The 24,098-nt window shown below is 43.9% G+C and overlaps 1 protein-coding gene across 2 annotated transcripts in view; it reads right to left on the minus strand.

Moving 5' to 3' along the window:
• LOC143995898 (protein brambleberry-like) overlaps window positions 1-20,190 on the minus strand; it is a 56,400-nt gene extending 36,210 nt beyond the window's left edge. For both annotated transcript variants that reach the window (XM_077490650.1, XM_077490649.1), the window contains exons 1-3: window positions 19,921-20,190; window positions 15,948-16,076; window positions 1,958-2,143 (exon numbers count right to left, since the gene is read on the minus strand). In XM_077490650.1, coding sequence (XP_077346776.1) covers window positions 1,958-2,143; window positions 15,948-16,076; window positions 19,921-20,163 — 558 coding nt within the window. In that variant the 5' untranslated portion in view covers window positions 20,164-20,190. The remainder of the gene's footprint in view (window positions 1-1,957; window positions 2,144-15,947; window positions 16,077-19,920) is intronic.
• Between the last annotated feature and the right edge of the window lie 3,908 nt (window positions 20,191-24,098).

Genomic DNA, 24,098 nt, shown 5'->3' on the forward strand with positions numbered 1-24,098 from the left:
GACAAAGAATGGAGTGAAGCACTCGATTCCTGCAAGGCTGTCTTCCTTAAACTTTGATAGGCCAGGGATATGCAATTAGCGGACCTCCAGCTGCAAAACTACAAGTCCCATCATGCCTCTGCCTCTGGGTGTCATGCTTGTGGCTGTCAGACTCTCGCTATGCCTTATGGGACTTGTAGTTCTGCAACAGCTGGAGGTCCGCTAATTGCATATCCCTGTGATAGACTATCCCAGATCAGGGCTGGACTGGGACAAAAATTTGGCCTTGGACTTCATCATGGCCGGCCCACTTTAATTTTGAGTGTCTCCACCAGCACTTCCCCTTACATCAGAGTGTCCTCCCCCTCCCACGTGTACTCACAGTTCTGAAGGCAGCTTCTCATTCCTCTCTCCAGTCATGCGATAGTGACAAGTGATAAGGGGAGAGAGGATGGAAAGTCTGCCAGCTGTCTATAATGCCTCTGCAGGCTGGAGGGAGCAGAAAGCCTAATGCTCTCTCCAGCAAGTGACGGCAGCTGCTCCTCCTAACAGGAGTGAAATAGCAATCACTCACTGTCAGAGAGAATTGGCTCCAGGACTGCACCTGACTGGCCCACTGAGCCATCGGCCCACCGGGAAACTCCCTGTAGTCCCAATGGCCAGTACATGCCTGTCCCAGATATATATTCTACACCGTTTATCTCACTCCTTTAAAGTGGTTATAAATTCTTACAGACCACTTTAACCTACAGGTAAGCCTAGATTAAGGGTTACCTGTAGGTGCAAGAAATATCGCCTTAACCTACACGGTTATTTCCCTAAAAACGGGCACCGACGCGCGCCGTAGAATACGATGCAGGTGCACTGACAGCACCAATAGTGAAGGCAATCATGCCGTCACTGGCGGCTCCCGAATGCATGAGCCGGAGTGACGTCATCGCTGCTCCGGCCAGTCACAGCACCGGAGCAGCGTAATGCGGAAGTCACTCTGGGTATCATGGCAGCGATGGAGGACGTGGACAAGGGTCACTTCAGGGGCTTTGATCTCAGGTAAGCAATTCATAATGAGCTATGCATAAAGCTTGTTACGCCTTTGTCCTGCAGGGTGTTTGTTTTTTCTTAGAGAGGGTTTACTTCCTCTAAGAATGGCTCGATTTCAGCACGGACACCCCACCACATGCTTGCTATGTAATCGAGAGGCGGGCACGTTCTTTAACGTGATATGGGCATGCCCATTACGCCAGGGTTTTTGGAAACAGATTGGGGATTTCCTGCATGATACTATGGGCTCCCCCTGACCCTAGATCCCAAACAATGGTTGTTGGGGATATTCCCTGACTGATATGGATAAATTTACAAAGACATTCTTGCAGGAAACGCTGTTCTCGGCCAGGAAAATTATTGCCAGCCAATGGATGAGACCATTAGCCCCTAGCTTTAATGACTGGAAAGCAGACAAATACACTACCCTACAAAACATTCATATACATCAGAGGGTGCCTGGACAAGTACAATATAATGTGGGACAGATGGCTATGAGGCACAGAAACCTGCACAGAATCAGCGTCTTAAGGTCTTAAATGCAACCCAACAGCCCGACTCGAAGCCAATGCTCATTAACCTATGGGAATTTCTTGCTAGATTTTTTAGATTATATGATTATATATATATATATATATATATATATATATATATATATATATATATATATATATATACACACACACACACACATTATATATATATATATATATATATATATATATACACACACACACACATACATATACACACACACACACTATAAACCAAGAGATCAATCTATGTACACAAGACATAGTACGCACAAACCTCTCATGTGTAATTGTTGTATTGCCTTATATGGTGCAAAATTATGTTCAATATGTACATCGTTTAATAAAAAAAAACGCTTGAAACCGTGCCCCCCCAAAAAAAGTAAAAAAGGACGAATTGTTACCTTCAGGATTTTCATTGCTTCAAGCTGGCTCACAGCTGTGTGTACCAATGTGTTTACTGTCATCTCTGTGCGCCGGCGGAAATGCAACTGGCGGGTGGCATAGCAGACAGAGCGTGCCCGATTGCTGACTATATGGTAAGCGTTCCAGGTATCAGGATCCATAGAGGACGTGCATTCTGCAAGGGTCTGACCAATGACAAAAGCTGAATCAGGCAATGCCAACAAGCAGATCAGAATACATAGAGAATTACTAAATCCACCAGTCAGGTAGATGATCAATAATTCTACTCAAACCAAGATGGCGATCAACCTTTACTGGAACCATGAAAGACATAGCTCTTAATAGCAGCAAAAGTAAAACCATCTTGAGCTGCCTGTGTATTAACCCAGTGACTAACCACAGACACACCCAACGCGCCCCCAGGGAGGTTAAAAGGTACATGTGGGCTCAACACTTCCCACACAATGTGCCTAGAAGTCTCAACACCCTCTAAGGCTGGATTCACACCTATGCATTTTTAGTGCTTTTTGCATATTTGCACTACAGAACCTGTTCCATAGGAAACCATGGTGAATGGACTAGTGCAAAACTGAAAATGCAAAAAGCACTAAAACTGCATAGGTGTGAATCCAGCCTAAGAGGACTACTAATAAGCTCACAAAAAACATTTCCCCCCCGATTGCCCGATCACCCCCCCCCTTACACACGTCCAATGGCCCACCTGGGCACATCTACCGCCTGGGCACACCACCCCAGAACAGGCAGACTTTAGCTATACACTTCAAAGAATGAACTAAGCACCGTTTCCTGTCAGAGGTACTGGGGGATTCTTCCACAGATCAAGCTTTACACCACCAGGGATTAAGAACCCCCACTCTTGGCTCTACCTTAATGCCAGGGCTGTTTTAATAGCATCATAGGCCCCTGGGCAAAGTAATTCACGTGGACCCTTCTCAGCCTCTTCCAAATTTACACACCTACTCTCAAGAATGAAAGTATACATAGTTGAAATAAACACACATTAGTACTTTCAGAATGTTTTATTCTAAAGAAAACATGCCATAAACTAAAGACTAAATCAACAAAGGGCATAATATAGGTGGGGGGGGGGTGTGATCAGGAGGGGAAAAGTACAGGTTCTGGGACGCTGGCCATCCTGGAACACTTAGTAAAAAGCGTGACTATCCCAGCAGAACTGGGACAGTTGGCAAGTATGATGTAATGCAAGATTATCATAGGGCCCCCCCCCCCATGCACCTTGGCAGTGCAAAAGCATTGAGATAGCACTGCTCGATGCTTTACGTCCTCTTGCTTGGCTCTCCTATGTTGTCCTCTTAACCCGTCTCCTCGGCTTTCATCGTCAGAATTGCAGTGCACTCCGAGATCACTTCCTACCCCAGTTCTTCTCTAATGCATCAGTTAGCATCCCCCCTCTTCTGTCACGGCTGCTCTTGTTCTCTCCAGTATTCAGGTGTTTTTCTTCTGCGCCTCTTCCTAAAAGGTCTCAGTGTCTCCAGTCTGTCCTGTAGCACAGTGGTTCTCAACCTCAGTCCTCAAGTACCCCCAAAGGCCAGGTTTTTAGGTTTTCCTTTATTTTGTACTGCTGCTTTAAATCAATATCAATGACATGGTATGGATAAGAGCCATTTTTATCTAAGAAAAGTTCCAAAAACATGGCCCGTTGGGGGTACTCGAGGACTGAGGTCGAGAACAACTGCTTTAGCACCCCCCCCCCCCATCTGCTGCTGCATGTTACCCAATTTATGAAACTGAAGAATTTTCTACAGGAGCAGATATATGAATTTTCTTACCACACTTCACCAGTCTGACTGCCATAGTGGAACCCAACTCCAGATTCCGAACTAAAAAAAGTTGACATTTATTGGTGCCAAACCCTGCTGTGTGCACCTCAGTATGATGTGAATGGTTCCTAAATTTGAACTTTCACATCAGACAAGTAGTGAAAGGAGAGGACAGCACGTCCTGCAAGACTGAGCGCTCACAATGCCCAACGCACATTCCCATAGAGATGGCTTTGTTTGTAAGCAGGTGCTGAAGCAAACACCGGCTGGAACAGTGTATAGCCACCAGCACACCAAGATCTCCAAAATGGGTCAAAAGCTTTAATCAGAGATCAAATCGATACAACTGAAAGCAATGTTTCAGAGCCACGCAGGGTTCCTTCACCCTCCATCACGTGCCTGATGAATGGCTCTCACCCATCTGCTCTACAGAATACAAAACCACTGTCCTCATCTCCGTACCCTGGCCCTACACTCAACCAACACCCCGCACTTTTTTCCAGGCTTCCATTAAAAACACCAGTCTGTCCACCGTTTCATCGCATACAGTATGTACAGTGGATATAAAAAGTCTACACACCCCTGTTAAAATGTCAGGTTTCTGTGATGTAAACAAATGGCAGATAAATCATTTCAGAGCTTTTTCAACCTTTAATGTGATCTATAAACTGAAAAACTTTGTTGAACAAACTGACATTTTTCAGGTGGAGGAAAGAAAAAAAAAAAAAAAAAAATATGGTTGCACAAGTGTGCACACCCTTAAACACTGCTGAAGCACCTTTTGATTTTATTACAGCACCCAGTCTTTTTGGGTACGAGTCTACCAGCATGGCACATCTTGACTCACGCTTTGCAAAAACACTCAAAATCTTTAAGATTGCAAAGACCTCCTGTGCACAGCCCTCTTCAGATCACCCTACAGATTTTCAATGTGATTTGGGTTTGGGCTATGGCTGGACCATTCCAAAACTTTAATGTTCTGCTGGTGAAGCCATTCCTTTGTTGATTCGGATGTATGCTTTGGGTCATTATGCTGAAAGATGAAGTTCCTCTTCATGTTCAGCTTTCTAGCAGAAGCCTGATATTTGTGCCAATATTGACTGGTATTTGGAACTGTTCATAATTCCCTCTACCTTGACTAAGGCCCCTGTTCCAGCTGAAGAAAAACAGCCCCCCAAGCATGATGCTGTCACCACCGTGCTTTACAGTGGGTATGGTGTTTTTGGTGAGGTCTAGTGTTTTTGCGCCAAACATTTTTAGAAATTATGGCCAAAAACCTTCAACCTTGGTTTCATCAAACCATGACATTTTCCCACATGCTTTTGGGAGACTACAGATGTGTTTTTGCAAAATTTAGCTGGGTTTGGATGTTTTTCTTGGTAAGAAAAGGCTACAATCTTGCTACTCTATCCCATAGTCAAGACATATGAAGAATACGGGAGATTGTTGTCTCATGTACCACACAGCCAGTACTTGCCAGATATTCCTGCAGCTCCTTTAATGTTGCTGTAGGCCTCTTGGCAGCCTCCCTGACCAGTTTTCTTATCGTCTCTTCGTCAATTTTAGAGGGATGTCCAGTTCTTGGTAATGTCACTGTTGTGCCATATTTTCTCCACTTGAAGACTGTCTTCACTGTGTTCCATGGTATATCTAATGCCTTGGAAATTCTTTTGTACCCTTCTCCTGACTGATACCTTTCAACAATGAGATCTCTCTGATGCTTTGGAAGCTCTGCGGACCATGGCTCTTGCTGTGGGATGCGACTAAGAAAATGCCAGGAAAGACCTACTAGAACAGCTGAACTTAATTGAAGTTAATCGGCGGCACTTTAAATGGCAGGTGTGTACCGACTCCTATTCAACCTGAGTTTGAATGTAATTGCTTAATTCTGAGCACAGCTACATCTCTAGTTATACTACAAGGGTGTGCACACTTATACGACCACATTATTTTCGTTTTTATTTTAACTACCCCTCCCCCCCCCCCCCCCCAAAGATTTCAGTTTGTATTTCAACTGAGTTGTACATTTTATAGGTCACATTAAAAGGTGGAAAATGTTCTGAAATGATTTGCCTTTTACATCACAGAAACTTGACATTCAAAACAGGGGTGTGTAGACGTCTATCCATTTTACCCAATTTCATTCAACCAAATGGGGAGCCCAATGTTTCCTTGGCCCCTGCACGACATCAGCTCCCTTGCCAGCTCCTGCCTCCTTCCCCATTTGTCAAGCTCACCCTTACACCAACAGCTCTCGCTTATCCACACTCCAGAAGATGAACCCCCACTGTCCTTTGATCTTGATACCATGAACTCACCCCAGTCCCCCCTGCACCTTTTTCCATACTTCCACTAAAATCCCCAATGTGTCCACTTTCCATTTTGCCTCTTCATCTGCTTTCTTCATATACAGCATCTCACAAAAGTGAGTACACCCCTCACATTTTTGTAAATATTGTATCTTTATATATCTTTTCATGTGACAACACTGGAGAAATTATACTTTGCGACAATGTAAAGTAGTGAGTGTACAGCTTGTATACAAAAAGAAAAAATGAGATTGCGCTATGGACTAAAAGAGGAAGAAGGGAAGTGGGTATGAGCTGCCTCTACTTAATACCTCCTCCCCGAAACTGGGGGGGGGGGGGGGTAACGCAAATGGAATGAAGGGGGGGGACGGACGACGGACGAGTAGATTTTGGTGCTATACCTAAAGGTCACATGTAATTGTGGTGAGACACCAGAAAAAATCCCATATAAAAGTGAATCCCTTTATGTATGCAACCCTATGTGAACAGGGTAACCTTAGCGTGATAGCATTATAATTAGAGGGTACTAGTGCGCTTCACCTTGCTAATCAATGTGTAAAGAACAAAAAAGTATAAATAATATTAATGTGTGGAAGCAGCCTGCAAAAATAGTGATCTCCACACTACTAGTGATACAGTAAAAAATAAATAAATTGCGGCGCTAACCATAAAAAGCATATACAATCAATAATTGACAAAAAAATATATAAAGTGCAATAAGTGTGAATCACCTCACAAAGTGCAAATTGTGCGATTCAATAAATGCAACTAAAGTAATTACTGCGATAATAAATGTGCTCACATAATATATACATGCCCGAAAAGAAAAAAAAAAAAAAAAAAAAAAAAAAGAAAAAAAAAAAAAAATGTAAAATCCAAGGACATTAAAAAAGGGGCGACAATAAGGTCATCAAAATCAGTCAGGCTGAATCCCGCTGGATACACGAACTCCGCACGTTGACTCCGTTAGGCCATAATGTTGAGTTTGATCTCAATTGTTTTATTTCGAATTTTTAACAATTATTTCCTCTTTCGGTTTTAGTTTTTGTATTATATACTCAGTCTTTTACATGCCCCCCTTTTTATAACACTTTTTATTTTTATTTTTTGTGGTTCTAATATTTGTAGATGATACTGTATGGCTTCATTCATATTTTAGCTCTGGGTATTCTTTTCGATAATATCCTTTTCGATAATATTTACAAGGAGACACCCATAAAAGTGATGATAGTAATAGAGGGAAAAAAAAATGGGGTATTGCTTCCGAATTACTCCTTTTCTGATAACCTTTTTTTTGATAATATTTTTTAATTATATTTTATATATTAAAGGAGAATTATTATAGATTTCTTAAAGAACCCTTTTTTTATACATGTTTTTTAGCAATTTTTATCTAAATGCTTATATAGATTTGAATCTATCCATGTAGAATTATATAAAAAGTGAAATTCGCGATTTAACCACAAGATGTCACTCTCCATCTAATAGTATATGTGAGATGTTATGATCTATATTTTTAACACTAGATGTCATTTTTTAATGTGTTATTTAGTAATCTAGAATGTCTAGGATATGAATATATTTAGTTTGTTGCAATGTCGAATGTTGTTTTTAGAATAAGACACTACTACAATCTATTAGTATTAAGATAGTTATTCGTCATTGGCCTGCGACGGCGCCGCCGTGATTACTATGGCGACGGCGCTGATCGAATAAATAGCTCCGTACACACCACACTCCCATTACCCTTTGAAAAAGTCATGTGATCGTGACGCAACGCGTCAGGGAAGGAGCTGTGGTGTTGCACTTGCCACTTCCGGTCGCGGCCGAGACCGGAAGTTCGGATCGATATTACATCTATTCGCTGTTGTCTACTTAATTGTAAGTTGCTACTTTTTGTTATTAAAATCGTTTAATCTGTATACTACACATGAGAGCCCCCCTGTCCTTTTGTTCTATACTTATGTGAGAGGTGAAGAACCTGGGAAAGAAAGATTCAGCTGGATACTAGCCGCTGGACGATTGTGGATGGAATAGCTTTGGCTTTTAAATTGTGCTTCTTTATCAAGTATTTGAGGTGAGAGGCTGGGGGAAACAGGTGGTGCACTGGCTTGGCACTGAATTGAATCACTGGATTAGTACACACTGTGGAAGTCACCTTTATGCATGGACTTTGTTTATTGTTCACGAAGCATTTGCATGAACTGGAATTAATGAGCATTTATTATTTACATATTTGTTTGGTTTTATAAAATTGTTTTTTGCACATTTTTTTTAATGTCCTTGGATTTTAAATTTTTTTTTTTTTCTTTTTTTTTTTTTTTTTTCTTTTCGGGCATGTATATATTATGTGAGCACATTTATTATCGCAGTAATTACTTTAGTTGCATTTATTGAATCGCACAATTTGCACTTTGTGAGGTGATTCACACTTATTGCACTTTATATATTTTTTAGTCAATTATTGATTGTATATGCTTTTTATGGTTAGCGCCGCAATTTATTTATTTTTTACTGTATCACTAGTAGTGTGGAGATCACTATTTTTGCAGGCTGCTTCCACACATTAATATTATTTATACTTTTTTGTTCTTTACACATTGATTAGCAAGGTGAAGCGCACTAGTACCCTCTAATTATATTTTTACACCATCTCGTTTTCCTAGTGCAGCACACCATGGAAGTATTTAATTTTTTAAATAGCAGAACCTTAAATGTAGATGAATTTTTTGAAAAACAAGAAGTTAACAATATAGGGTCTATTGAAAATTCGTTTAGAAAAATGGGACATTTGATGGAAAAGAAAATTAATGCATGGTGGGACATTGTGACCCATGAAAAATATATTAAAGAAAAAATAGTCCCAAGGAGGCTTAGATGGGATGTTCCCATGAATGATGGCCTAACCGATAAAGAATCCCTAGATGAATGGTTCCACTTCTTTAATGATAAAGGTCTGGAGCTGCTGAATTTTTTAATAAAACGTAAACAGAAAAAGATTAGGCTAATAGAGAAAATGGTGGGAGACATTAGAACTAATCTTGAGCCACTGAAGGATCTCCCAGAGTTTATTGCATTATCAAAACAATTGAATAATGACCTAGAACAAAAGGATAAGGAAACAGCTGCAAGAAAAAAGAGAAAATACCAGAGGGATATAAAGGATTTTAATGATGACTTGGTATTTAAATGGCAGAAAAAAGTAGAAGAACCTGTCATTAACTCTAACAGCAGCTCTCCGATTAAAGAAGAAACGAAAATAAACAGAAGAATTAGTTCCTCCGCAAACCTCCCAAATCAGATATGCCACACCGACGAAAAGGTATGGCTGGAATGGGAATCGAAAAAATTGGAAGAAGCCTTTCTGGAAAAGGAATGGATACAATAACAACAACTCTAAAGACAATAATTTTAAAGGGAAACCTTATAGATCTCCTTATTACGGGAGAAGATCGCCTTCTCCCCCAAGGAGGTATCATGAGGAGAATCACACTAGATATCAATATGTAAATCATCAAAAAAGAAGGGAAGAAACACGTGGATATACACCCCATTATGATAGAAGAGACAGATCTCCCCAAAATTACTATCATCAATATACAAGACGAAGAGAAAGATCTCCCCAAAAGGAGCACTATGCAGTGCCTGTTCACAATAGGTATGAACAATTGAGCAAATACAATGATGAAAGACGTTATGAAGACAATAGGACTCCCACACGTCAATATCATCAGTCTCAAAGATATAATTATGAAAAGACCCCGTACCATTTTTTAGACCAACGTCGGTGGGATCCCCCTCGATATCACGATCAAAATGTGACTCCATGGAGACCAGATCGCTACTCTCCGATATCCAGGGAAAACAGGAGCCCCAGGAAACAAGAATATCAGAAAAATCAGGAAAAAGAAGTCCTGCAAGTAAACAAAACTCCCAGAAGATCTCCAGAAAAACAGGACAGAAGAAACGGCAAAAACGAAAAACGAGAAGAGGCTGTAGATCCGGAGTCAAAAAACAAAAGAAAAAGAGAACGATAGGAGAGGGTATCAATCTTAGTGGAGCCGTTTTGACAAAAGAAGAGATTAAAGTGTTGGATAAGGGGTTAAAATTTGCTCCAAAAAGAAATTGGAGCAAGTTTAACACTTATGTAGATATCAATAAATTTATCAGGAGCATGAACATAAAGAAATACATGCTGACTGACTCAGGAATTGGAAGAGGAATAAAACTTCCAGAGCAGAACGGCACACAATATACTAATCTACGAAACAAATCCCTTTTCAATCCATCAGTGGTAAATGATGGGCATATCGAAGTATTCAAGAGAATGGTTTTAAACGATATACAAGAATTGAAAATCAAGAAAGTGTATGATCCTGTGGACATTCGGAAAGGTATTAAACAACTTGAATCCAGAAAGGACATTGTTATAAGACAAGCTGACAAGGGTGGAGCTATCGTGATACAGTCCAAAGATGACTATAATGAAGAACTGTATAGACAGTTAGGAGATGAAACCACATACTTAAAGTTGCTTAATAACCCCACCCTACGATACAAAAAGGATCTGTCCAAAATTATACAGAAAGGCCTTGATAAAGGTCTATTGAATAAGAAAGAAGCAAAATACTTAGTGCCCAACACTTGTAGGGTGCCGGTCATTTACACCATTCCTAAGATACATAAAAACGAGACAAAGCCGCCTGGTAGGCCCATAGTGAATGGTATTAATTCGGTCTGTTCCAGACTAGGAGAATATATTGATTTCTTTCTACAGCCCATTGTAAAGGAGACCAAATCGTTTTTGAGAGATACGAAACACCTTATTCAATTACTAAATGAAATCAGATTAGATAATGGCCCTATTTATCTAGTTACCGCTGATGTAAATTCTTTATATACTATCATTAACCACGAGGAGGCAATAGAAGCCACTAAATGGGGTCTAAGAAATTTTAGTAATCTTAAATGTAAACAAAGAAAATTTATTACTGATTGCTTGCGTTTTGGATTGGAGTCAAACTACTTTTGGTTTAACAATTGCTATTTTAAACAAATATGCGGTATCGCTATGGGAGCTAAATACGCACCGAGCGTAGCCAATTTATATATGGCCCAGTGGGAGGAGGAAACGTTATATAGAAATCTGCCTAAACAAGTCACACTATATAAAAGATATATAGATGATATCATTCTAATTTGGTCAGGTGATAGAGAGAGCCTTAATGATTTTTGTTTTAATTTAAATACGAATGAGAAAAATATTAGACTAACATGGGAGATCAGTGAAGAGAAAGCCAATTTTTTAGATTTGGTGATTGAGAAAGAAGACAACAAAATAAATACTTGTACCCATTTTAAAACAGTGGACAGAAATAGTTATTTACCCATGGACAGTTGCCATCATCGTAGATGGCTGGATAATATACCTAGGGGACAGATGATTAGGCTAAGACGGAACTGCACCAATGAATCAATGTTCCTTACACAGGCAAAATTAATTGGGGACAGATTTATCCAGAAGGGGTATCACACCGACTTCATTGAGGACCAAATAAAAAGTGTGGCACTACTGGATAGAGAAAAATTAATACAAGATAATGTCACCAAATCAGAAAAACAAGATTTAATACCCATTGTCATGGATTAGAATATCCAGTATAAACAAATAGAAAAAATCATAAGAAAACATTGGGAGATTATCAGAACGGATAGACATCTCCGAAATATCTTACCTGAAATGCCCAAGTTTGTATATAGAAGATCTCCTACGTTGAGGGACAATTTGGCAAAAAATGTCCTTGATCCCCCCAAAAAGCCTTTCTCTTTCTTTGAAGGTAAAGGCTTTTATCCATGCAAAAGGTGTTACGCATGTAGGCATGTAAATGAAAAACAAAAAAAGAAATCATTCATATCTACAGTAACACAAAAAGAATATAAGATAGATGACTTAATCACCTGTTATAGTGAAGGGGTAATTTATGTTTTGGAATGCCCATGTCGCATCCAAAATGTGGGAAGGACAAAGAGACAGCTATGGAAAAGACTCAGAGAACACGTCCAGAACATCAAAAAAGGTTTCGACAAACATAGCTTGTCTAGACACTATGCTAAGTTCCACCAAAAAGACCCCTCATCACTAATTATATGTGGCATTCAGAAGTATAAACCACATTGGAGGGGCGACAATAAGGTCATCAAAATCAGTCAGGCTGAATCCCGCTGGATACACGAACTCCGCACGTTGACTCCGTTAGGCCATAATGTTGAGTTTGATCTCAATTGTTTTATTTCGAATTTTTAACAATTATTTCCTCTTTCGGTTTTAGTTTTTCTATTATATACTCAGTCTTTTACATACCCCCCTTTTTATAACACTTTTTTTATTTTTATTTTTTGTGGTTCTAATATTTGTAGATGATACTGTATGGCTTCATTCATATTTTAGCTCTGGGTATTCTTTTCGATAATATCCTTTTCGATAATATTTACAAGGAGACACCCATAAAAGTGATGATAGTAATAGAGGGAAAAAAAATGGGGTATTGCTTCCAAATTACTCCTTTTCTGATAACCTTTTTTTTGATAATATTTTTTAATTATATTTTATATTTTTTTATATATTAAAGGAGAATTATTATAGATTTCTTAAAGAACCCTTTTTTTATACATGTTTTTTAGCAATTTTTATCTAAATGTTTATATAGATTTGAATCTATCCATGTAGAATTATATAAAAAGTGAAATTCGCGATTTAACCACAAGATGTCACTCTCCATCTAATAGTATATGTGAGATGTTATGATCTATATTTTTAACACTAGATGTCATTTTTTAATGTGTTATTTAGTAATCTAGAATGTCTAGGATATGAATATATTTAGTTTGTTGCAATGTCGAATGTTGTTTTTAGAATAAGACACTACTACAATCTATTAGTATTAAGATAGTTATTCGTCATTGGCCTGCGACGGCGCCGCCGTGATTACTATGGCGACGGCGCTGATCGAATAAATAGCTCCGTACACACCACACTCCCATTACCCTTTGAAAAAGTCATGTGATCGTGACGCAACGCGTCAGGGAAGGAGCTGTGGTGTTGCACTTGCCACTTCCGGTCGCGGCCGAGACCGGAAGTTCGGATCGATATTACATCTATTCGCTGTTGTCTACTTAATTGTAAGTTGCTACTTTTTGTTATTAAAATCGTTTAATCTGTATACTACACATGAGAGCCCCCCTGTCCTTTTGTTCTATACTTATGTGAGAGGTGAAGAACCTGGGAAAGAAAGATTCAGCTGGATACTAGCCGCTGGACGATTGTGGATGGAATAGCTTTGGCTTTTAAATTGTGCTTCTTTATCAAGTATTTGAGGTGAGAGGCTGGGGGAAACAGGTGGTGCACTGGCTTGGCACTGAATTGAATCACTGGATTAGTACACACTGTGGAAGTCACCTTTATGCATGGACTTTGTTTATTGTTCACGAAGCATTTGCATGAACTGGAATTAATGAGCATTTATTATTTACATATTTGTTTGGTTTTATAAAATTGTTTTTTGCACATTTTTTTTAATGTCCTTGGATTTTACATTTTTTTTTTTTTTTTCTTTTTTTTTTTTTTTTTCTTTTCGGGCATGTATATATTATGTGAGCACATTTATTATCGCAGTAATTACTTTAGTTGCATTTATTGAATCGCACAATTTGCACTTTGTGAGGTGATTCACACTTATTGCACTTTATATATTTTTTAGTCAATTATTGATTGTATATGCTTTTTATGGTTAGCGCCGCAATTTATTTATTTTTTAGCGTGATAGCATTAAAGTTAGTGTAAATTATGCATATAGTACCATGTACCGACTTATTAGGGATTTGGTGACCTATCAAAAGGTAAAAAAAATATTTAATAATTTCTAAATATTAATAGTCACTCTTTATACATTTTTTTTGTTTTTTTAATCACGGTCACTAAACTACTAGGGAATTGATATATGCTATAGTAGGAATTATTAACCCTTTTTTTTCACATTTTGGTTGATCTAATCAAGGCAATTACAAATTGATACACATTATATTTAGAAAGTATTTAAAAAAATGTTTTTACCTTTTGATTGGTCACCAAATCACTAATAAGTCGGTACATGGTACTATATGCATAATTTACACCAACGTTAGTGCTATCACGCTAAGGTTACCCCTTTCACATAGGGTTGCATACATAAAGGGATTCACTTTTATATGGGATTTTTTCTGGTGTCTCACCACAATTACATGTGAGCTTTAGGTACAGCGCCAAAATCTACTCCCCCCCCCCCCCCCCCCCTTCATTCCATTTGTGTACAGCTTGTACAACAGTGTAAATTGCTGTCCCCTCAAAATAACTCACACAGCCATTAATGTTTGGAAACAAAAAAAAAAAAAAAAAAAAAAAAAAAAAGGAGTACACCTCTAAGTGAAAATGTCCAAATTAGGCCCAATTAGCCATTTTCCCTCCCCGATGTCGTGACTCGTTAGTGTTACAAGATCTCAGGTGTGAATGGGGAGCAGGTGTGTTACATTTGAGGTTATCGCTCTCACTCATACCGGTCACTGGAAGTTCAACATGGCACCTCATGGCAAAGAACTCATACGCCGCACACTATCAAATTGGTCTGCATGGCCGTCGCCCCTGAAGAAACCTCTTCTAAAGATGCACAAGAAAGCTCGCAAACAGTTTGCTGAAGAAAAGCAGCTTAAGGACATGGATTACTGGAACCATGTCTTGTGGTCTGATGAGACCAAGATAAACCTATTTGGCTCAGATGGTGTCAAGCGAATGTTGTGCCAACCAAGCGAGTACAAAGACAAGTGTGTCTTGTCTACAGTCAAGCATGGTGGTGGGAGTGTCATGGTCTGGGGCTGCATGAGTGCTGCCGGCACTGGGGGGCTACAGATCATTGAGGGAACCATGAATGCCAACATGTACTGTGACATACTGAAGCAGAGCATGATCCCCTCCCTTCAGAGACTGGGCCGCAGGGCAGTATTCCAACATAATGACCTCAAACACATCCAAGATGACCACTGCCTTGCTAAAGTTCAGGGTAAAGGTAATTGACTGGCCAAGCATGTCTCCAGACCTAAACCATATTGAGCATCTGTGGGGCATCCTCAAACAGAAGATGGAGAAGCGCAAGGTCTCCAACATCCACCAGCTCTGTGATGTCATCATGGAGGAGGGAAGAGGACTCCAGTGGCAACCTGTGAAGATCTAGTGAACTCCTTGCCCAAGAGGGTTAAGGCAGTGCTGGAAAATAATGGTGGCCGCACAAAATATTGACACTTTGGACCCAATTTGGACATTTTCACTTAGGGGTGTACTCACTTTTGTTGCCAGCGGTTTAGACATTAATGGCTGTGTGTTGAGTTATTTTGAGGGCACAGCAAATTTACACTGTTATACAAGCTGTACACTCACTACTTTACATTGTAGACAAGTGTCATTTCTTCAGTGTTGTCACATGAAAAGATAGAAGAAAAGATTTACAAACATGTGAGGAATATTTATAAAAATGCGAATGTACTTTTGTGAGATACTTTATACCCAATGTATTTAATTGGGATCTTTTTTGGTACCTTCGCTAGATCCACTTTTTTGCAAACTTCTACCCCCCTTTCAGCGATCAGCTCTTGTTCTCCGCTTTTTTTGAAGAGCCATATAATCACCCACTTCCCCATTATCTCCCCTTCCAACTGCACCAGTAAGGCTGGGCTTATTTAAGTGACTCTGAAAGACTCACTGGTGTGCTAATAATGTTGTATGTACTGGTCCTGGGCAAAAGTTTTCGTACAAGAACCTGAACCCTACATACCCAGAGGGCACCAACACTCACCATGTCCTCAGTACAGGGATAAGTCTTGCGGCCCTCTACTTCTGCTTGACAGTTGAAGAGCACCACACCGAGTTTTGCGATCTCTTCCTCCGACATCTCCGTACAGGAAGCTCTCAGTTGACCGACAACCTGTCAATTCACATCTTCACATTAAAACATTTTCTGAAACATCTACTGACGCGGGCTCTGTAGACATATTGATTTGACCATTTAGTACATGTAAATCGCCCTGTGATGAGGGAGAGAAATGCTTTCAATGTTGATCAATGGCCCAGTACACGTCTTAAAAGAGCTATGGGAATGTTTATTTTTTTTGCAGAATCATACTTACCTAGGTGGATGCTGCATCCGTCCCCTGTCAGCCCTAAGAATGAGAACCAAGCGATCAACCACTGATCACTCCGTTCTTCGAGAGCGGGTGACGGTCAGCGGCTCTGTGCTCTATTGGGGTGGGAGCTGCTGGCTCAGGCTCTCAGAGGCTCAACCAGTTGATCCCAACCATATTGGCGCAATCTCGCCCCAGCCTGAACAGGTTCCCCCATCAGCCGATTGTGGGCTTCAGCCCACTGTGTTGCAAATGGGCCACAGGAGTGCAGAACAAACTGCACTCCTGTGATCCACAGGAGAAGTTTTTCTTGCACGATTGAATGATGGAAGTCAGCAGAGTTTCTGCTCATTTACTAAGCTCTGGAGCAATTGCACTTTGCAAAGTACACAGTCTATTTGCCTTTAGGGTCGGTTCACACTGGGACGACTTGTCAGGTGACTCAGCCGCCTGACAAGTCGCGTCCTGTTCCGTACAATGGAACCGACTTAGTAAAAGGTTCCTGTATGACTTTGGGGGCAACTTGAGGCGACTTGCATTGATTTCTAGAGAAGTCGTTTTGCAAGTTGCCGCAGCGGTCGTGTCCAGGTTGCCTGAGGCAGTTGCACTGCAAGTCTTGCTGCCTCAGTGTGAACCGACACTTAGTAAATCAACCTCTTAAAGCGGGAGTCCACCGGGACTCCGCGTTTTTTTTTTTTTTTAAAGCCAGCAGCTACAAATACTGCAGCTGCTGACTTTTAAAATAGTGACACTTACCTGTCCAGCGCGCCCGCGATGTCGGCACCCGAAGCCGATCTCTAGGTCGCCTGTCGGGTCCTGCTGCCGCCATCTTGGGTATGGGAATCAGGAAATGGAGCCTTTCGGCTTCATTTCCCGGTTCCCTACTGCGCATGCGCGAATCGCTCTGCGCAATAAGGACGCTCCCCGCTGCCTCTGGGATCTGTGTGTTTCCCAGCAGGCAGCGGGGCACTTGCGGGAAGGGGCGGGCACTTGTGGAAAGGGGCGTACGTTACGCCCCTTTCCGCAGAGAGCTATCCCGGAAGTGGGAGCAGTTACATGGATTATCCGGAGGGGGGCACCGGAGGGGGGGGGGAGGGTTCCGATGAGCGGAAGGTCCACTTTAGGGTGGACCTCCGCTTTAATGTCAAAAAGTAGCTAACCCATTGTGTAGACCAGCCTTTCTCAACCAACGTTCCATGGAAGTTCTGGGTTCCTCCAGCAGTTGCTGTTCGTTCCCTGAGCAATGAGCAATTTCTGCCTCTTCGGTAAATAACCACTGACAGCATTGATTTCTTTAGCGATCTGTAGGAGATTATTCCCAAAGTAGATGTAGCACCCTGATGTTTAGGCAGGGTTTCTCACAAATTTGCCAAGTGATAGTTGCCTTAGCCAATTGCTAGGCCAACTAACTTTTCCCCAATTCTGAAATTGCTGCACTTCTCTCTTCTGTCGCTAGGTGGCCGGGTACCTGGTGGCATTAAATAAGACAAGGGGAGTGCAAGGACAGATTAGGAATGAATGGGGTGTCTCAGCCAATGGGCAGGGATTTTCTTGGGTTCACTGGCCTGCTGGGAGAGCCTATATATTTTGGTGGAGTCAGGTGATCGGGGGTTCTGTGCCACCTGGATGGCTGTCTGGGTGGACATGTGTCGTGTTACCCCGGGCTGCTAGGCCAGAGACCTGAGGCCTATCCCGAGGGCATCTGGCTGCTAGGCTGTGTGAGGCCCTATCCAGAAGCAAGAGAGCAGCGCAGGGTTGGGATTGTGGCTTGCAGTCCAACCAGAAGTGACGGATCTGCCGGCCGGAGAACCTGTCATGGTCGGAGGCAGAGGGGAAGCCGTCGTCACCAAGGGACCCAGCCACCTTATTATCAGGGACCACTGAGTAGCTGAAGTACCAGAGCAGTATTCTCACCAACCAGGGAAGGTGGAGAATTGGGAAATTTCAGCAGATGCCAAGCCAGGGACCCAACCAGTGGAGGTGACACTTGCAGAGCATTGTATGCCAGGCCAGGGACCAAGCAGGCCAGTGAGGTGAAGCTTGAAGAGTGTCTGAGTGCCAAGCTAGGGACCCGGAATGGATGCGGAGGGGACGCTTGAGAAAGATACTCAATGTGAAGATTGGAAGAGCTCAGGAGATCCAGCGGCAGTGGATCAGCAGGTCTAAGTGATAGACTGGGAGCTCAGTTGAGCGAAGATCTAAAAAGGAGAATGTGGAGGAAGTGAAAGTTCATTACAACCTTTGTTAGAAACTGTTCCTACCTTCCTGTTTCTACACATGCAGATGTGCTGTCCGGCTGGGTACCTTTCCCTGCATGGCTGTCTACCTATAGAAGTCAAGGAGTCTGCCAATTAACATTGCAACTACTAAAGGGTGTCCTGGCCCCAACCCTCTCTCAGTTCTGTTCAAGAAAAAAAAAACTCTGCATTCAAGAAGTGTCTGGTGCACATTAATCCACCTTGCGCTACACCCACCATGCCTTGCAACCCCCTCTACACAGAAGGATATCAGCTGTCCCTTACTCTGGAGGTCACCATTAGGCCTGGAGAGGCTCGGAACTTGGCTACATAAGGAATATTCTTCCCAGTGACCATACCACTAATGACTTCTGAGCTGCAGATACAGTAAAATTAGCATATTAGCAGGGGGTACCTCCCATCTTTATTTCGGAAGCAAGATTACCCTTCTCTTCCTGTCTTGGAGAAACAGAAGGCAGTTGGAGGAAATCTCTCCAAAGTGAGGAAACTCTTAGAACGTTGTCACCATAAGGCTGGGTTCACACTGCTGCGGGGGGGGAGATCCGGATGCGATTCGCACCCGCACTGCAGTGCAAATCACATCCAATCTGTCTGTGCGATGCGAGTTCAGCCATACAGATAGTATGGCTGAATTCGCATCGCACCCGCAGCAAACTCGCACGGGACCCTTTTTTGGTCCGCAACAGAATCGGATCGCATGGGGGTTCACACCATGCGATCCGATTCCTGTGCGAGTCTGCAGATCACACTGCGATATGCGGACGGATCTGGGGGTGTCATTAACATATCATTGACACTCCCAGCCGTCCGCATAGGGCAGTGTGAACTGCCGGCAGGAAGTGTGCAATGCGGGAAAACGCCGCGGATTCGCGGCATTCCCGCATCGCTGTGGTGTGAACCCGGCCTAATAGATAAGAGGGGGAAATCTTTGTTTTAATTGACCTACACACATTTAAATGAGTGCAAACTGTTTCCAGCCCTCACAGCCAAAGCTCCCAATCTAAAGCCCTTTGTTTTTGATGGAGCGTGGAAAGGTTAAAAATTCCATTCAGGGGTTTTTGATCCGCGTCACATTGGAGATTTTTCTTCACTTCCTGTCCCAAAACAATCATACAAGTGAACTGAAATCTCTCCAAAATGAGAATGCAACTAAATTGTTAAACTGTCCACCATGACAGAGGGGCGAATTTCCCCAGTGGTGGCACAAGACACCAATAAAAGCCTGATGGAGCTTCCAACACTTCCACCACACTCCACCCAAAACAAAATAGTAATCTTTGGATACATTTTGAAGACCAAGGGATGAGGAATGATTCCCAAACATCTGATTGGCCAATTCTATATGCCATCTGGCAGCCCGTATCAGTGGCTTGGTGTCTGGGGGGGTCACCTGGTAGTGACAGCTGTCCAATGGGGACATCTCGAGCTGCTTTGCTTCGGCCAGAAACTTTTCATCGGTGGCGATCATCTCGAAGGGAGCATTGGGCAGGCTCTGAGGATCTGGAGCCTGTTCCTTCTGTGTACCAGAGGACCGACCGGATGTCTTGCGGGTAAACCAGCCGAAAAACGCCCCGGTGTGTTCGGGAAGGGTGAGGAGGGCGAGAAGAAGCAGGAGATGACCAGGGAGATGCATTGTTAGACCTACAGAAAGGAGCAGAGGAAGTCCAATCATTCCATCATATTGAAATAGAAACGGCAATCACACAAGCTCACCGTGCCCTGTACCATGTTACCAAACCAGAACTGCCCTTCCATGTCCAAATATTAGGAGAACCCGGAGTTCTGCTTTAACCCTTTTGCTGCCAGAGTTTTTTTGCGCACATTTAAAAAATAATTTAGGTCTGAAGACTCGTTAAAACCCCCAAATTTTCTGAAAGCAGACACTCTAGAGCAGGGGGTAGGCAATCAAATTGAGATCCACCTGGACAACATGAAGGAAATCAAAGACCCCCGGGAGGGTTTAGGCAGGAGCCCTAAAAAAAAAAAAAAAACACCACAGTAGTGTTTTCTGACAACCCCCCACAGTATGGCCCTGCAACCCCTTTCCACCCCCCCCCCCCCCTGTGCAGTGTCCTCTTCCCCCTTCACATCACCCTCCCACTGTACCCCCCCTATGCGCCACCAGTGTCCTCTGCCTCCTTCACATCATCCCCCCCCACCGCCCAACTGTGGTGTCCGCTGACTCCCCTCCCCCCCCAATAGCATTGTCTGCTGCTCACTCTCCCCCCCCCCCCAATAGCATTGTCTGCTGCTCACTCTCCCCCCCCCCCCCCCAATAGCATTGTCTGCTGCTCACTCTCCCCCCCCCCCCCCAATAGCATTGTCTGCTGCTCACTCTCCCCCCCCCCCCCAATAGCATTGTCTGCTGCTCACTCTCCCCACCCCCCCCAATAGCATTGTCTGCTGCTCACTCTCCCCCCCCCCCCCAATAGCATTGTCTGCTGCTCACTCTCCCCCCCCCCAATAGCATTGTCTGCTGCTCACTCTCCCCCCCCCCCCAATAGCATTGTCTGCTGCTCACTCTCCCCCCCCCCCAATAGCATTGTCTGCTGCTCACTCTCCCCCCCCCCCCAATAGCATTGTCTGCTGCTCACTCTCCCCCCCCCCCCCCCAATAGCATTGTCTGCTGCTCACTCTCCCCCCCCAATAGCATTGTCTGCTGCTCACTCTGCCCCCCCCCCAATAGCATTGTCTGCTGCTCACTCTGCCCCCCCCCAATAGCATTGTCTGCTGCTCACTCTGCCCCCCCCCCCCCCCCCAATAGCATTGTCTGCTGCTCACTCTGCCCCCCCCCAATAGCATTGTCTGCTGCTCACTCTCCCCACCCCCCCAATAGCATTGTCTGCTGCTCACTCTCCCCCCCCCCAATAGCATTGTCTGCTGCTCACTCTCCCCCCCCCCCCCAATAGCATTGTCTGCTGCTCACTCTCCCCCCCCCCCAATAGCATTGTCTGCTGCTCACTCTCCCCCCCCCCCCAATAGCATTGTCTTCTGCTCACTCTCCCCCCCCCCCAATAGCATTGTCTTCTGCTCACTCTCCCCCCCCCCCCCAATAGCATTGTCTTCTGCTCACTCTCCCCCCCCATAGCATTGTCTGCCGCTCACTCTGCCCCCCCCCCCAATAGCATTGTCTGCTGCTCACTCTCCCCCCCCCCCCCAATAGCATTGTCTGCTGCTCACTCTCTCCCCCCCCCCCAATAGCATTGTCTGCTGCTCACTCTCCCCCCCCCCCAATAGCATTGTCTTCTGCTCACTCTACCCCCCCCCCCCAATAGCATTGTCTTCTGCTCACTCTACCCCCCCCCCAATAGCATTGTCTTCTGCTCACTCTCCCCCCCCATAGCATTGTCTGCCGCTCACTTCCCCCCCCCCCCCAATAGCATTGTCTGCTGCTCACTCCCCCCCCCCCCCCCCCAATAGCATTGTCTGCTGCTCACACCCCCCCCCCCCCCAATAGCATTGTCTGCTGCTCACACCCCCCCCCCCCATAGCATTGTCTGCTGCTCACTCCCCCCCCCCCCCCCAATAGCATTGTCTGCTGCTCACTCCCCCCCCCCCCCCCCCCCAATAGCATTGTCTGCTGCTCACTCCCCCCCCCCCCCCCAATAGCATTGTCTGCTGCTCACTCCCCCCCCCCCCAATAGCATTGTCTGCTGCTCACTCTCCCCCCCCCCCCAATAGCATTGTCTTCTGCTCACTCTACCCCCCCCCCCCAATAGCATTGTCTTCTGCTCACTCTACCCCCCCCCCAATAGCATTGTCTTCTGCTCACTCTCCCCCCCCCATAGCATTGTCTGCCGCTCACTTCCCCCCCCCCCCCAATAGCATTGTCTGCTGCTCACTCCCCCCCCCCCCCCCCCAATAGCATTGTCTGCTGCTCACACCCCCCCCCCCCCCAATAGCATTGTCTGCTGCTCACACCCCCCCCCCCCATAGCATTGTCTGCTGCTCACTCCCCCCCCCCCCCCCAATAGCATTGTCTGCTGCTCACTCCCCCCCCCCCCCCCCCCAATAGCATTGTCTGCTGCTCACTCCCCCCCCCCCCCCAATAGCATTGTCTGCTGCTCACTCCCCCCCCCCCCCAATAGCATTGTCTGCTGCTCACTCCCCCCCCCCCCAATAGCATTGTCTGCTGCTCACCCCCCCCCCCCCCCCCCAATAGCAGTGTACTTTACCCCCTTCCCCTAAAGCATTGATCTCTGCCTCCCCATAAGCAGTGTCCTCTGTCCCCTCCACATCATCCTTCATTACGATCTACCTGTCAGCTCCCCATGGTCGACTGGTAGATAGCGATTGACAGCTTGCCGACCCCCGCCCTAGAGAATAAAACATTGGTCCCAAATTTTTAATTCACATATTTGCCCAGCAGTTCAAGCACAAAATTTCAAAGTTAATGTTGGTGAACAAATGCATTATAGTATCCAATTTATCAGGGGTGCAAAAAAATAAAAGAGCAGGTTACACCGAGTAAATAGTTACCAAACATGTAAAGCTTTAAATTGAGGAGGAACTTCAGTGAACCATATTTTTCATAACTGAAGCTTTAAAAGCCCCCCAAAGGTCATTAGTTTTGAGCAGCGATTCTCAATTGGGGTTTCGCGGGAAAAACAAAAACAAAACAAAATAACTGTCCCAACCCTGTATATTGGGACCTGAGAGCAATGCGGTTTTAACTGCTGTATACCCAGGAGGGAGAGCGCACAGCCCACACCTCCACCCCGCTCTCTCCCCCCACCCGCTGCTGTCTGTCTAATGTTGGCACCCCAGAAAGCTGTGCTGGCTGTCCGCCCACATCCTACCAATCAATGACAGCTTTCCTGTGTTGCCGACTTTAAGACCGACAGCAGCCGGTAGGAGAAGAGAGCTGGAAGGAGGTGTGGGCTGTGCTCTCTCCTCTGCCTACAGGAGTGAACACAGGATCAGTCTCAGATCCAAAATGTACGGAGGCTGAATACTGTCCCCAATCTCTTCCCCACACTGCTCCTGTCCTGGCAGCAGTGGCGGTCGGTGATCTTTTTTTGGAGGGGAATGGGGCTGCAAAACTGACATGGCCTTTAAATCTGCCCATATGGTGCATTTTTTTTGCTTTGGACCTAGCAAAACATTGCATCCGTGATGGGATTTAATAGACTTTTACAGATTATTCCTCCAGACCAACCATTATGGGGCTGAAGGAAATATCAATAGACATCAATAGCCTCTCCATGCACAGATCCCAGTGAATGGATACTGCAGATGTGCAAAAAAAGAAAAATTGAAATGCATAAAAAAAATTATGAAAAATTATTATATGAAATAGGGAACACACACACACACACACACACACACACAGAGGAAGAACACCATGACTCAAGGTAAAAAGGGAACAGGGAGTGGACTAGAAAATGTGGCTCTAATATGGGTGCAACATGAAAGAAATGTGGACATGGCCTTTAAATCTGCACACAATGCATTTATTCATTTGTTTTTATTGCATGGGATACAACAAAGTATTGCAACCATGATGGGGCGCAACAGGGTCCTGCAGACTATTCCTCCAAACCAACCGTCACGGAGGAAATAATCAAA

The sequence above is a fragment of the Lithobates pipiens genome, unplaced genomic scaffold (assembly GCF_037356315.1).
Source record: "Lithobates pipiens isolate NorthernLeopardFrog02 unplaced genomic scaffold, aLitPip1_a1.2 Scaffold_19, whole genome shotgun sequence".
Classification (NCBI taxonomy): domain Eukaryota; kingdom Metazoa; phylum Chordata; class Amphibia; order Anura; family Ranidae; genus Lithobates; species Lithobates pipiens.